This window comes from Priapulus caudatus, unplaced genomic scaffold, assembly GCF_000485595.1.
Source record: "Priapulus caudatus unplaced genomic scaffold, Priapulus_caudatus-5.0.1 Scaffold638, whole genome shotgun sequence".
Lineage (NCBI taxonomy): Eukaryota > Metazoa > Priapulida > Priapulimorpha > Priapulimorphida > Priapulidae > Priapulus > Priapulus caudatus.
In genome coordinates, this window is record NW_014577699.1 from 107,432 (window position 1) to 121,347 (window position 13,916).

Sequence of the window (13,916 nt, forward strand, 5' to 3'; positions counted from 1 at the left end):
ACAAAGATGTGCTAAAAGATATAACTACATTAGGATGTACGACTGAGTGAATATAACTATAATTAACTGTTTTAGTTAATTACTCACATATAATGCATCCATGGGTAGCCCTTTTTATGGAAACATACTAGTTCGTGATTTTAGGCAAAGACATCCAACTTTAAAACCCAATTGGCCTTTGGTACACACCTTACCAGTACACCAGGTCACACGTGACGGTTACCCAACTTTCAGACCCTCTCAGACTTTTGTAGAAATATGCTTGCCAAATTGACCTCTCACGACCATAGCGGTAAAAGGGGCTATCGCATGATAAAGTATACGTTTCAGTTGAAGTTACGGGTTCAACTGTTTTTATATATATTGCACCTATGACAGAAAGGCCATATTAACATGACTTGTAATTGTACAACATCGCATGATTTCATTATCACATCAGATGCTTCTAAATGAATTGTGGTCCTGTCAGTTCTTGAAATACAAGCATGAACTTCATATTAAAGAAATTCACGCAGGAATTAATCATTTTCCTATGTACAACATACAATATTGCATGATTAGATTCACATAAAACGTCATTAACACAATATTCACACATTTAGTTATACTCATTTCATGATCATGTTTTGGATATTGATGGATTTACAGGCGCCACATACTGCATGAATAAGCTCAAACATTTGTGAAATGTGAAACAAAATCATAACTCGACCGAGTAATCGGTGTAAACATTTCTTGCACAGTATTGTTCAACAGTGAACATGTCTGCATGTGGCAAATGAATGCTAGGTCATAATAAACATGAACCATAAATTTTGACTAAAACTTGATATTACAAAGGCATACTATGAATTCAACAATACAGGACAACGTTACAGATAATTTATTAATACTATGCAGTAGAAAATCTTCCTAAAACATATACGATTTAAGCAGGTGTGCAATTCTGGACACTATTTAGAAAACTTGCACGAGAACAATTTATACAGCGCCACAAGATCTCTGGCTAAAACTTTCTTCCAGATTTATTAAGTAAAATGCTGAAAAACTAGTCATTGATCGCATACGGCCACTCAAGATAATGCATATTATAATCTCTAGACAGTACAGGCAGCAAATAGTTTATATATAATCAGGAGTAGATAACAGGGAAGGAGTGTGACTTCAATAAACAAGGGAAATTCGTCATTTACTAGCCTTAGAATACCTACGATTTACTACGCGTAACTCAACCAACTTGAGCTCAAATCGTACACAGTACATTCGCCTAGCATCGTGCGAAATCATTTCCTCGTATACACCCGCAATCCGGAGATACAGACTAAAACGTACGACACGATTATCCATTCTGTTGCCATCAATCCGAATGTATTGTCCGCCTAACTCGAAATAAAAGGCAGCTACTAACCACAGCTTGCTCTCTCGGCGAGGCGGTGTGGCTCGCTAGGAGATTGGCACGCTGCCGCTGAGCCGCTGCTGATTGCGGTGGGGGGGGGGCATACCAGCTTGGCTCGCCGAGTCACAGGCCGAGTGTTGCGTCGATGTCCAATCTCCCAGCAAGCCACACCGCCTCGTCGAGAGAGCAAGCTGTGGTTAGTAGCTGCCTTTTGTTTCGAGTTAGGCGGACAATACATTCGGATTGATGGCAACAGAATCGATAATCGTGTCGTACGTTTTAGTCTGTATCTCCGGATTGCGGGTGTATACGAGGAAACGATTTCGCACGATGCTAGGCGAATGTACTGTGAACGATTCGAGCTCAAGTTGGTTGAGTTAAACGTAGTAAATCGTAGGTATTCTAAGGCTAGTAAATGACGAATTTCTCTTGTTTATTGAAGTCACACTCCTTCCCTATTCTCTATTCCTGATATAATGTAATTATATATACATGCATACTGGCAAACAATGCACATTACTGTGCCGTTTTCATAAAAACAGTATCTAGGCATATATATATATATATATATATATATATATATATATATATATATAAACTATGCTAAAAACTCATAGTTATGCTTACTATGGTTAAGTCTTAGCATATAATCCTGTCAACTATTCTAAATTTAGCCCAACTAAACACAAAAAGTGCATGGAAAATGCATAATAATCGGTCTAATTGTGTAATGTTGATGGAGTAGCATTTGATCAGAAAGCACGAGATTTCAATCACCTGTGTATAGAAGTCCGTACCTTTTACTTCCTTTTTCACACTGTTCCTTTACAGACTGATAGAATTAGGAATACGAAGATGAAGAGATGACTGCACACATGACGGTAGATATTTCACATTATGTACAGCTGCTGACCAAAATTAAACGCCTACTAACCTCAGATGGCAGCTTTCTGCTATCTTGATGCACTGTTAGACAGGTGATCACTGTAGCAGTGTTTTGCCTTTGGATCTCTGTAGGAATTCTCATGCTGCACACTCTGGAACACAAGAAGGAGTGTACAAGGTAATAGTATAGGCACGACAAATAGTTAGTAGAAACCATAAATTATTTGTAAGGATTTGGATAGTAAAATTATTCATAGACTACCACAATAATAGTATAGAAAAGAATAAATGTGACAAAAGCTCTAGAGGTTAGTTAGCTATCTATGTTACATAACCTTCTTCCACAGTTCTTCCAACTACAGCATTAGACTGGCAGGTCACACAACATATACTGCTTCAACAACTACACGTACATGTCCATCCGTTATGCAGAAGGGCTTACCTGTGATGACGTGCGACACTTGGCAAGACACAACTCAAAGTGGTCTGACACGGAGGAATACAGCAGATTGTTTGCTGCAGCTGCTTTGTCTAACACAGTTTCCAGCAGAGGTCTCTGGAGGCACAGAATATTTTCACGCATTGTAAGACGTATGTCGAATAACATTGTTATCAGCAACAATAAAGCACTGTCATTTTACGCCTGGAATTTAGAATCGGGTCCCAGTGGCTATTGATGTGTGTCCTGGTAAATCATTTTATATCTAACGATGATAGTTTTTACTCAATCTTTTCCAAGTTACCCATATGGTAAATTTTCACACATGTCCTACTTGTAAAGCTGGACATAACTTCCAAGTTCCTTTAAATGGGGATATACTTAGTTATCTTATTCCATATCATATTCAGTACTTAGGTTGACTAGCACTAAATCATGAGAATGTCGCCTAACAATAGACTTTAACCAAAATTAGCTACACATACACTATAGCCACATTATTACCTTTTCCGGATCCAAGCAGCAAGATATACAGTATTCATAGATCGCACAACAACCATTCTTCAGACACGTATCACAAGCATAGTGTTTCGTGTTCGGAGAGTACACATTGCAGCAACCACCTGGCTGAATATCTACCCGTGTACACACATACCCTGAAACATCCAAAACAGCATAGTGAAGACAATGAGTATAAACTAGTGTAGATGCTATGATGATAATATATAGTTGTACTGACCGTATTACAACCACTCAGATAGCCTACAGAATACTAGTGTCTCGATTTTCCACACAGACAATCATTTGTGTAAAATTTACAATACATTGTAAATACGCAGCGAGTTTCTGATGCCTCTTATTGGTAGGAGTAGATGTTAATATTAGTGATTAATGTAAGAAGTAGCATTTCAATTAAATGAATGAATTTTTAAATCTTGGATTCACTGTACCTCGCTCATCAGCTATGAGAGCCTTTCCCTGAACAGAGTTCCTACATGTTTTTAACTGTGTAGAATTGGCTTCATCAAACTTTGGCTGCCACTGAAACGACTTTGGCGTCCGTGACCTCCTAATATCAACATCTTGAATTACCATGGAACGGGACTGTAAATAAAATATAAAAGTGCATGTAAGTTCTAGTATAAGTAATTGCAGTGCATGCCATTATAATACGGGTCCGTCTAATTACCGAAAGGCACCGGAAGGCATACCAAAAGGCAAACCGAAAAGCACCGTAAGGCACCTAAAAAACACTGAAAGGCTCTATGAGAACACCGTATTCCACCAGAAGAAGCAGTCCGGAGCTGAAATGTCAAAAAAAAATTCCACCGAAATGCCCTAAAAATGACTGAACTCGGCCCGAAATGAGGTAGACAAATAATTAATTCGGCGCCAATGTTTACATGCCACAGCGCCATCTCTTGGGTGTTTTATAAGTAAATATGGGGATTTTCAATAAAATAATGCGTTTTTAATGTATTTACCACAATTTACGTATAGACTATAGAAACTATATGTTATTTTTACTGATTTCTCCATATCTTTCCTTGAATTTTCATTGTCTTTCAATGCCTTTCGGTAGATTTTTCTGCGTTTCTGTGCCTTTTGGTAATTTGCTGTCTAAACACTAAAAGGCGCAAAAGGCAGCTAGGGTAAAAAATCCCGAAAGGCCTTTTAACACACCCAAAAATACACCGAAAGACACTAAGTAACACGAATCCATTCCAAAGGCATCAATAAAAGAACACTGAATGTCACAATGAGCGAAAAAAACTCCCCACCGAAATGCGCGAAAATGACAGAAAAGTATTTACAGGCTGTGCTCTCTTGCTCCGAGTTAAATCACCTCGGTGAAAACGACAGTTAATAAATTCTAGTTGTGTGTGTTCCCTCTCCCGAGTATACTTCACGGTAGTCGCCTGCCATCATTATGCACGCGGTTCGGTCGCATCGCGCGCTACCCTCCTAATAATCTGCGAGTAGCGGCAAACATCGGTGTGCACACACGTGACAGCAGCTAGCTACTGGTTGTTTGCCGCGCTCTACCGCCTGCAAACCACAACGGTGAGGGAAGGATTATGTTATAATACACGATAACATCTGCATGCTTACGTCATGCCATCGATAAAATTAGACTGAAATCTGCATTCACATATACTAAAGCTTATAAAGACTAATAACGCTTGAAGTCTGATTGTTAGAACACTTAACATGCATTCTTCAATGATACCGCGATTGCCAGCTGACGCACGCGCGTGTCATATCAGGCTAGGCTGACCCAACTGATGTATTGCTAGTTCTATCGGCGACGATTGATATCTCACTACCGTTGATGCAGACAGTTTTGGCTGTTATCTCCCAGTCTATATAGAACTCACAATTTAAGTGCTGTGAGCGCTCTCTCTCTCTCGTCTCACTCTCTCAATCTCTCTCTCTCTCTCTCGTTCTCTCTCTCTCCATTCTCATGCTCCCCCTCTCACTAATCTGTCTGTCGCCTTTGTTGGAAGAGTCTGAATGTATTTATCACGCTTTACGGCAACTATATCTTATTTTTACTGAATTTCTCCTGCAGCGCTTCCCTTATCTTTTTACCCACGTTTTGTGCCTTTCGGTAGTTTTCTTCTTGCCTTTCAGTAATTTTTCAATATGCCTGTCTAACTATCGAACGGCACAGAAGGCAAAAATACTCCCACCGGAAATGCGCGAAAAATTGACAGAAAAGTATTTACAGCTGTTGCTCTCTGCTCCGAGTTAAATCGCCTCGGTGCAAACGACAGTTAAGTAAATTCTAGTTATGTGTGTTCCTCTCCCGCTGACTTCACGTAGTCTAATGCCGTAAACTCGGAGCAGGAGATGCATTGGCTGTAAATAAGTTTTCTGTCATTTTTGCGCATTCGTGGGAGTTTTTTTGCCTTATTGTGGCATTCAATGTTCCTTTGGTGGATTTGCTGGTTTACTAGCGCGCTCTCTCTCAGATTTTTACGCATGTTGTCAGTGGCTTTCAGTATTTTTTCTCCGTCTTTCCGCTGCTTTCGGTATTTAGACAGCATTGATGAAAAATTAAACCCGAACAGGCAACCAAAGAGTGGTGAAAATATTACAAGGGAAAGTGCAGAGAAATCGGTAAAAATAAGATGATTAGTTGCCGGTAAAGCGTGATAAATACTACAGACTCTTCCACCAAAGGGCGCACAGTACAGCAATGAGAATGGGGAGAGAGAGAGAGAGAGAGAGGTGAGAAGAGAGATGAGAGACGAGAAGGAGAGAGGGGAGAGAGAGAGAGAGACGAAGTAGGGAGAGAGATAGAGTGAGAGGTCGGAGGATGACAGACGAATGAGAGAGAGAGAGACGAGAGAGAGAGAGAGAGAGAAGAGAGAGAAAGAGAGGAAGAGAGAGAGAGAGAGCAGAGAGAGAGAGAGAGAGAGAGAGAGAGAGAGAGAGAGAGAGCCGAGAGGATGAGACGGAGAGACGAAGGAGAGAGAGAGAGAGATGAGAGAGAGAGAGAGAGAGAAGACGGAGAGATAGAGAGAGAGAGAGAGAGAGAGAGAGAAGAAGAGATCCGCGCGGCACAGCACAGCAAATTAGTGTTGAGTTTCATTATAGACTGGAGATTGACGCCAACTTCGCATCAGCAGTAGTGAGATATCAATCGGCGCGATAGAACTCGCATAACAGCAGTTTTCAGCTAGCCTGATAATGAACGCGCTGTGCTCGTCAGCTGCGTATCAGCGGTATCATTGAAGATGCATGTTAACTGTCTAACAATGCAGACTCAAGCGTTATTAATCTTTTAATAGCTTAGTAGATATGGTGATGCAGATTGGTTCAGGTCTAAGTTTTATGATGCATGACGTAAGATGCAGATGTTATCGTGTATTATAACGATAATCCGTCCGTCAACACTCCGCCTGTGTGTTTGCAGGCGGTAGAGCCGCGCAAAACAGTAGCTAGCTGCTGTCCGTGTGTGCACACCGATGTTTTGCGCTACTCGCATGATTATTAGGGAGTAGTAGGCGCCGATGCGACCGGAACCGCGTCATAATGTATGGCAGCGACTTCGTGAAGTATACTCGGGAGAGAGAACACACATAACTAGAATTTATTAACTGTCGTTTGCACTGCGACCCGATTAAACTCGATGATCAGAGAGGGCATTGGCTATGTTAAATGTTTTCTACTCATTATCGTCGTTTCGGTGAGGCTGTTTTAGCCTTATTGTGGCATTCAGTGTTTTATTGATGCCTTTAGGAATGGATTTCCGTGTTACTTAGTGTCTTTCGATGTATTTTTAGTGTGTTAAGTAGGCCTTTCGGAATTTTTTAACCCTAGCTGCCTTTTGCGCCTTTTAGTGTCTAGACAGCAAATTACCAACAAGTGCCGCAGAGGCGAACAGCGCTCACCTGACGGCAGGTGTTCTGATGCTAAACTCACTGGCAAATGAATGAAGAGCCCCCTCCCATCACCGCGTTCGCGCTCAGAGCATATACCCAGGATACTACTAATACAGATCTAAAACCTATAATAGCTAGGCTTTGCTATACCGTAGTACAGTAATAAAGATACAGCTGTGTAACTTTAATGACTTCGCTATATTAACCATGTTATCATGGATATGCGTCGAGCGCGCGAGCGTAGTGGTGATGGTGGGGGAGAGTGGGGGGAGGGGTGTGGTGAGGGGCCTCTAATAGCAAAAAGCAGTTGCTGCGAGATGTGCGCTGTGCAAGTGTCATCATAATTCAAAGATGGCATCACCCTTCGTGCGTGATAACCTCACTCCACTGAGTTGCTGAAATCCAAGTATATTCAGCAGGCGAGAATTCTGCTCAGCTGTGAGTTAACACATCTGCATTGCAGGTTGCCAGGCAATAATTATGATTAGAATAGTGCCAGTTCACCCCCATGCATGTGTAATAGGCTCCCCCATGTTTTGCCTACACACGCGCAGCATCAGGGTTCATTACACTGTGCTATTACAGGGTGCTACTACGGGTGCTAATACAGGCTGTTTAGAAAATATATGATTTAAGGGAGCGTAAACCTTGATTCAACAAAACATTTGCCTTTGCAATTGAACTGTGCAACTGTAGCCTCAACATCCACAATAGCAAAAGCAGTTCAGTCCTTTGTTAACAGTCAACAAACTCCAGGGTTTCTCCTTACCGTTGCGCAAACGGGGCGGCTGCGCCGCGTTTGGGAAAACTCCCCCCTTGTTGAATCGTTGCCGCCCCGTTTAAATTACCTCCGCCCCGTTTAAATTCCACCACAATAAAAAGTTTGCCAGCGCGGAATCGTATCGTCAAGAAATGCTGTTCGACCAGGACTCCGCGCGTCATTTTACCGTACCACGCATGCACTGCAGACAGTACACAAGTTAACCTGACAATGCACAGTTAACCCTGTTCACTAACTGTACACCGACTCGGCTATCTATATAATACAAACCCCAAATACCGGTCTATGGTGTGGTGCGATTTTACGCATTAATTAGTCGTACGGTAAAAATACACGCCCCGGACCCGCCCTAGTTCCCCCCTCCCCCTCCCCCTAGTTTCAGAAAAGTTTCCTAGAAAAGTTTTTCAATCGCTCCGTCACCATGTCCTCAGAAAATGTCTAAAATCTGCCCCGTGCCCCATTGACCTTTGACCTGTGACCTCCAATTTCGGCAAGCAGAGATGGCTTTTCCTACCATGATGCTATACAACCACATATCACGAGCCTAGGTCGAGCCGTTTAGATTCGTGCCGCAATTCTGCATTTCCTCGCCTATACTTTAAAGCCGCACTATGCGCTCCAAACGCTAATTTCTCCAGTACTAGACAGCAAATACTTCGTGTCATGCATAATCCACTAACCTTATGACAAAATAAACCTAGTTCCTCCATTTCACTGCGCGTTTGCTTAAAACCCACAAGAAAGAGGTGAGAAAACTGCATTAGCTGCGGCTAACGCCGACTTATTTGCCAAACAATTTATCCTTGAAGCGGTTCGGTGACGTCACATGTTTTTATCTTTGCTACGCTCCTACCGCTGTACCGCAGCACGCGGGTGCGGTTGCTTGGCCGGGCAACAGCGAAATGTCAAAACAACGGAAAATTAATTTGAAACAACATTGGCGGTATTTTCAAATGCCTTTTTATAGACAACGCGCAGTGAAATGGGAGGAACTAGAGTTTATTTTGTCATAAAGGTAGTGTGATTATGCATGACACGAAGTATTTGCTAGTCTAGTACTGGAGAAATTAGCGTTTGGATGCGCATAGTGCGGCTTTAAGTAAGGAGGAATGTTCCCCTTCTTTACACCTCTTGACCTTTGACCTTTGACCGCCCCAGCTTCGACATCCCAACTCGTTTTGGCGATCCGCCAACCGTCCCAAATATCGTGACCGTGCGTCGAAGCGGGTTAAGATTTTGTCCCACTGTTGACGTGGACGGACGGCCGGACGCACGGACGATCATGCGATTCTACAAGCTGCATCTGACTATGTCAGATCAGCTAAAAAGCACAGAAATGCAGAAAAATCTACCGAAAGGCATTGAAAGACAATGAAAAATTCAAGGAAAGATACGGAGAAATCAGTACAAATAACATAGTTTCTATACGTAAATCGTGGTAAATACATTAAAAACGCATTATTTTATTGAAAATCCCCATATTTACTTATAAAAGATCCAAGAGATGGTGCTGTGGCATGTAAACATTGGCTCAGAATGAAGTATTTGTGTACCTCATTTGAGGCCGAGTTCAGTCATTTTTAGGGCATTTTGGTGGAATTTTTTTTTGACAATTCAGCTCCGGACTGCTTCTTCCGGTGGAATTCGATGTTCTCATAGCGCCTTTCAGTGTTTTTTAGGTGCCTTCCGGTGCCTTTCGGTAATTAGACGGACCGTTATAATACTGTACAAAATATTTTTAATTTTATTTAACCTTGTCCCTATAGTTCCCATATTGCATAGAGAGGTCAGCATTAGTTCCCCACGAATCTAAACTAAACTGTCACTAATAATGGGACACGATACCGAGTTAAACAGTACCCTAATTGATAATGTTACTAGAGCATAACGATACATAAATACAACAATGTAACACAACAAAGAGTAGCGTAACACTACTCTGTGGAGTGACACGATTGTATTTAAACCACACGGTCACCCTTCCCCTTAGATGGATGTTGTGAGATGAATCATTGAATGTGTATAGTGAAAACTTGACCGTAATGTTGACATTGTAAATCTAAATTTAATGATTGTTGTGGTGTGCAAAAAACTAACTCGTCTATTTTGCCTTTATTACAACTAAAACTAGGCTAGTTCTTAGAAAGTATGTGCTAAACTTAAATTCAGAAGACATTTTACCCGTTACCGAAAGTCTACATGTTTACCTTCACTTCAGTTACACTTACAAGTTACAGTTACAGACTACAGACTACAGTAGGCCTACAGTACAGTATACAGTAACTGTGTCAGGATCGGAATGTCTTACCTGACTATATAAACTGTGTCAGGATCGGAATGTCTTACCTGACTATATAAACTCGTGATGCAATATATGAATGACAAAGCTAGAATCAGCAAAAGGACCCAACGCTTCCGAAACGTCTTAAAGGAAAACATGGACTAAAGTGAAACATTATTTACACAATGTTTGAATAAAGACACAAGAAAATTGTAAAACTTAACCAAAACAAAAATGTCTCAAGTTCGTGACGCACGCCCTCTTCCGGGACACATACTAGTTTAAGACAATTCACACAATTCAACGTTCACAAAACTAACGTAGCAAATATTTGCATGCAAAACGACTAGAAAAATACGTCAATAATGTGACTTACTATTTTAATTTATTTAATATCAAAACAGGTAACATTTACTCAATAATTTAAAAAAATCTTCACATAAAATGTTAAACAAGAGAACACTGTTAGTCATAGTTGTCATCATATCGACTTGTTGACTTGACAGGAATGTGGGTCAATGACAATAATACGGCCCGGGCAATACTCATATTTTAATACCACGAGATAGGTGAGGATATGCGTAGGTTATGCCTAAATATATGTTGGCAGTATATAATGTAAAAAGTGTTTTTCAAAACTTTTTGTATTTGTGACTTGTCTTCTTCTGTTCAACCCACTGGCACTGCCACTGGCACTTATTCGGACCTTCGAGTTCATGATTGATTCGTCATCATCTAATGAAGTTGTGAAATTATTCATTATCTTATTCTTATCATTAATATCACTGTATCAGTATCAGAATGGCCAGCTGAGAGACGTATTACGGATGTTACGTGAGCATGTACAGTGCTCGAAATAAGAAAAAAAATGTGGTTGTCCTGCGGACAACCCCGGCATCAAATCATGTTGTCCGCAACAATTTCTGGTTGTCCCAAAAAATATCCCCAAATCTCCTATTTTCAATCAAATAATAATATGATCAGAAAACACCCAAAAACAGTGGCATAGCCAGGATTTTTTAACAAGGGGGACCAAAAACAGCGAACTGCGCAAAATAGTGGAAGACTTAATATTTTACTGGCTCCTCCGCCTCCCTCTCCACACCCTACGGCTCCTCTAAAAAAATACACCGAAAGACACTAAGTAACACCGAAATCCATTCCAAAGGCATCAATAAAGAACACTGAATGTCACAATGAGGCAAAAAAAAACTCCCACCGAAATGCGCGAAAATGACAGAAAAGTATTTACAGCTGTTGCTCTCTTGCTCCGAGTTAAATCACCTCGGTGAAAACGACAGTTAATAAATTCTAGTTGTGTGTGTTCCTCTCCCCGAGTATACTTCACGTAGTCGCCTGCCATCATTATGACGCGGTTCCGGTCGCATCGCGCCTACTCTCCCTAATAATCTGCGAGTAGCGGCAAACATCGGTGTGCACACACGTGACAGCAGCTAGCTACTGGTTTTGCGCGGCTCTACCGCCTGCAAACACACAGCGGTGAGGGGAAGGATTATGTTATAATACACGATAACATCTGCATGCTTACGTCATGCATCGATAAAATTAGACTGAAATCTGCATTCACATATCTAAAGCTTATAAAGACTAATAACGCTTGAAGTCTGATTGTTAGACACTTAACATGCATCTTCAATGATACCGCGATTGCCAGCTGACGTCACGCGCGTTCATATCAGGTAGCTGAAAACTGATGATATGCGGAGTTCTATCGCGACGATTGATATCTCACTAGCTTGATGCAGACAGTTTGGCGTCATCTCCAGTCTATATGAGAACTCACAATTTAGTGCTGTGCGCGCTCTCTCTCTCTCTCTCTCTCTCTCTCTCTCGTTCTCTCTCTCCCATTCTCTTGCTCCCCCCTCTCACTCTCTGTCTGTCGCCTTTGTTGGAAGAGTCTGTAATGTATTTATCACGCTTTACGCAACTATATCTTATTTTTACTGATTTCTCTGCACCTTCCCTTGTATATTTTTACCACTTTTTGGTGCCTTTCGGTAGTTTCTTCTGCCTTTCGGTAATTTTCAATATGCTGTCTAAATATCGAAAGGCAGCGGAAGGCAGGAGAAAAAATACCGAAAGGCCACTGACAACATCATAAAAATCGAGAGGCACTAAGTAACAGCAAAATCCACCCAAAGGAACATTGAATGCCACAATGAGGCAAAAAAAACTCCCACCGAAATGCGCGAAAATGACAGAAAAGTATTTACAGCTGTTGCTCTCTTGCTCCGAGTTAAATCGCCTCGGTGCAAACGACAGTTAATAAATTCTAGTTATGTGTGTTCCTCTCCCCGCGTGTACTTCACGTAGTCGAATGCCGTAAACTCGGAGCAGGAGAGCATTGGCTGTAAATAGTTTTCTGTCATTTTTGCGCATTTCGGTGGGAGTTTTTTTTGCCTCATTGTGGCATTCAATGTTCCTTTGGGTGGATTTTGCTGTTACTTAGCGCCTCTCGATTTTTACGATGTTGTCAGTGGCCTTTCAGTATTTTTTCTCCTGTCTTCCGCTGCCTTTCGGTATTTAGACAGCATATTGAAAATTACCGAAAGGCACCAAAAAGTGGTGAAAATATACAAGGAAAGGTGCAGAGAAATCGGTAAAAATAAGATATAGTTGCGTAAAGCGTGATAAATACATTACAGACTCTTCCACCAAAGGCGACAGACAGAGAGATATCAACAACCGATTTCAAGTCTTGCTTGTAATGTAACCAGCAGTGATATTGGACAAACTAATACGCATTTGCCTATAAGGTAATGTACTTATTAGCTACACAAGGTGCCAGTTACTCTAGCATTCGTCAACATTGCATAATCAATGGCCATATTATTCCTTTAATGAGCATGTGTTTGTAAGAAACTAATATCTGAAAGATTAGCGCCTGGTTGGGATATAGTAAGCAGGGAGTTTGTTAAAGGTTACCTAACTAAGCCTAGTAAGCACAGTGTGCCAGGCACATCTATCTCTAATATGAGTGACTACCATATTGTATATTGCTGTTGTCTTGATTACTTTGTACCTGCCATTTGTAGTTCTGTGTTTATAATATTTCTAGGAACAATGGTGCTTATTGGATTGTTTGGCACTTTGTATCATGCTAACACCAATTTGAAGAAACAAGTTGCTAGAAAGGTATATACATCATTTTTCATTTAGTCGCAAGTCGAAATACATAAAGTGGATAAAATAATATCTTATATTATATTATATAAAATATCTACTAAGCTTGTGAGTTCATCTGTTTTTGCATCCAGCCAATCTGTGCGCATTGGGTTTCTGTAGCATTAACTTTTTAATTTGTCCACCATTCAGTGGATAAGTGCTAATGAAAACATTTTGTATTTTTGCTTGCATTAGGAAAGGAGAAGCATTGGCGTTTTGTCATGGATAATCTGCCTCATGATTGGAAATGTCTGTCTTCTTTACTTTGTGTTTCAAGAGGAGCAGCTATATTATGCGTAAGATGCTTTAAGTGATAGTACAGGAACTGCAGCTTAGCCTTACTACATATTAGAATAAAATTGACACCTGACTGCGTGCGATTATGTCATTGAAGGTGGACCCTAATTTTTTAGCTCATCTGACATAGTCAGATGCAGCTTGTAGAATCGCACGATCGTCCGTCCGTCCGTCCGTCCGTCCGTCCGTCCGTCCGTCCGAGCGTCCGTCAACAGTTGGGCACAAATCTTAACCGCTCGACGTACGGTCACGATATTCGG

The 13,916-nt window shown here is 41.1% G+C and overlaps 2 protein-coding genes across 2 annotated transcripts in view; one reads left to right on the forward strand and one right to left on the reverse strand.

The window, feature by feature from the left end:
• Positions 1 to 1,820: 1,820 nt before the first annotated feature.
• On the reverse strand, positions 1,821 to 10,426 carry LOC106812351 (UPF0454 protein C12orf49 homolog). The gene is made up of 5 exons (XM_014816201.1): positions 10,239 to 10,426; positions 3,671 to 3,824; positions 3,225 to 3,376; positions 2,724 to 2,837; positions 1,821 to 2,433 (listed from the first exon to the last, which is right to left on the reverse strand). The coding sequence occupies exons 1-5, from the start codon at positions 10,329 to 10,331 to the stop codon at positions 2,350 to 2,352; spliced, it is 597 nt and encodes a 198-aa protein (XP_014671687.1). The 5' UTR covers positions 10,332 to 10,426; the 3' UTR covers positions 1,821 to 2,349.
• Positions 10,427 to 13,254: 2,828 nt separating this feature from the next.
• Positions 13,255 to 13,916, forward strand: part of LOC106812356 (RING finger and transmembrane domain-containing protein 2-like) — a gene marked incomplete in the record, with an annotated part of 15,148 nt that continues 14,486 nt past the window's right edge. The window contains 2 exon segments of the mRNA XM_014816211.1: positions 13,255 to 13,329; positions 13,555 to 13,655. Of these exon segments, the coding sequence (XP_014671697.1) occupies positions 13,258 to 13,329; positions 13,555 to 13,655 (173 nt within the window).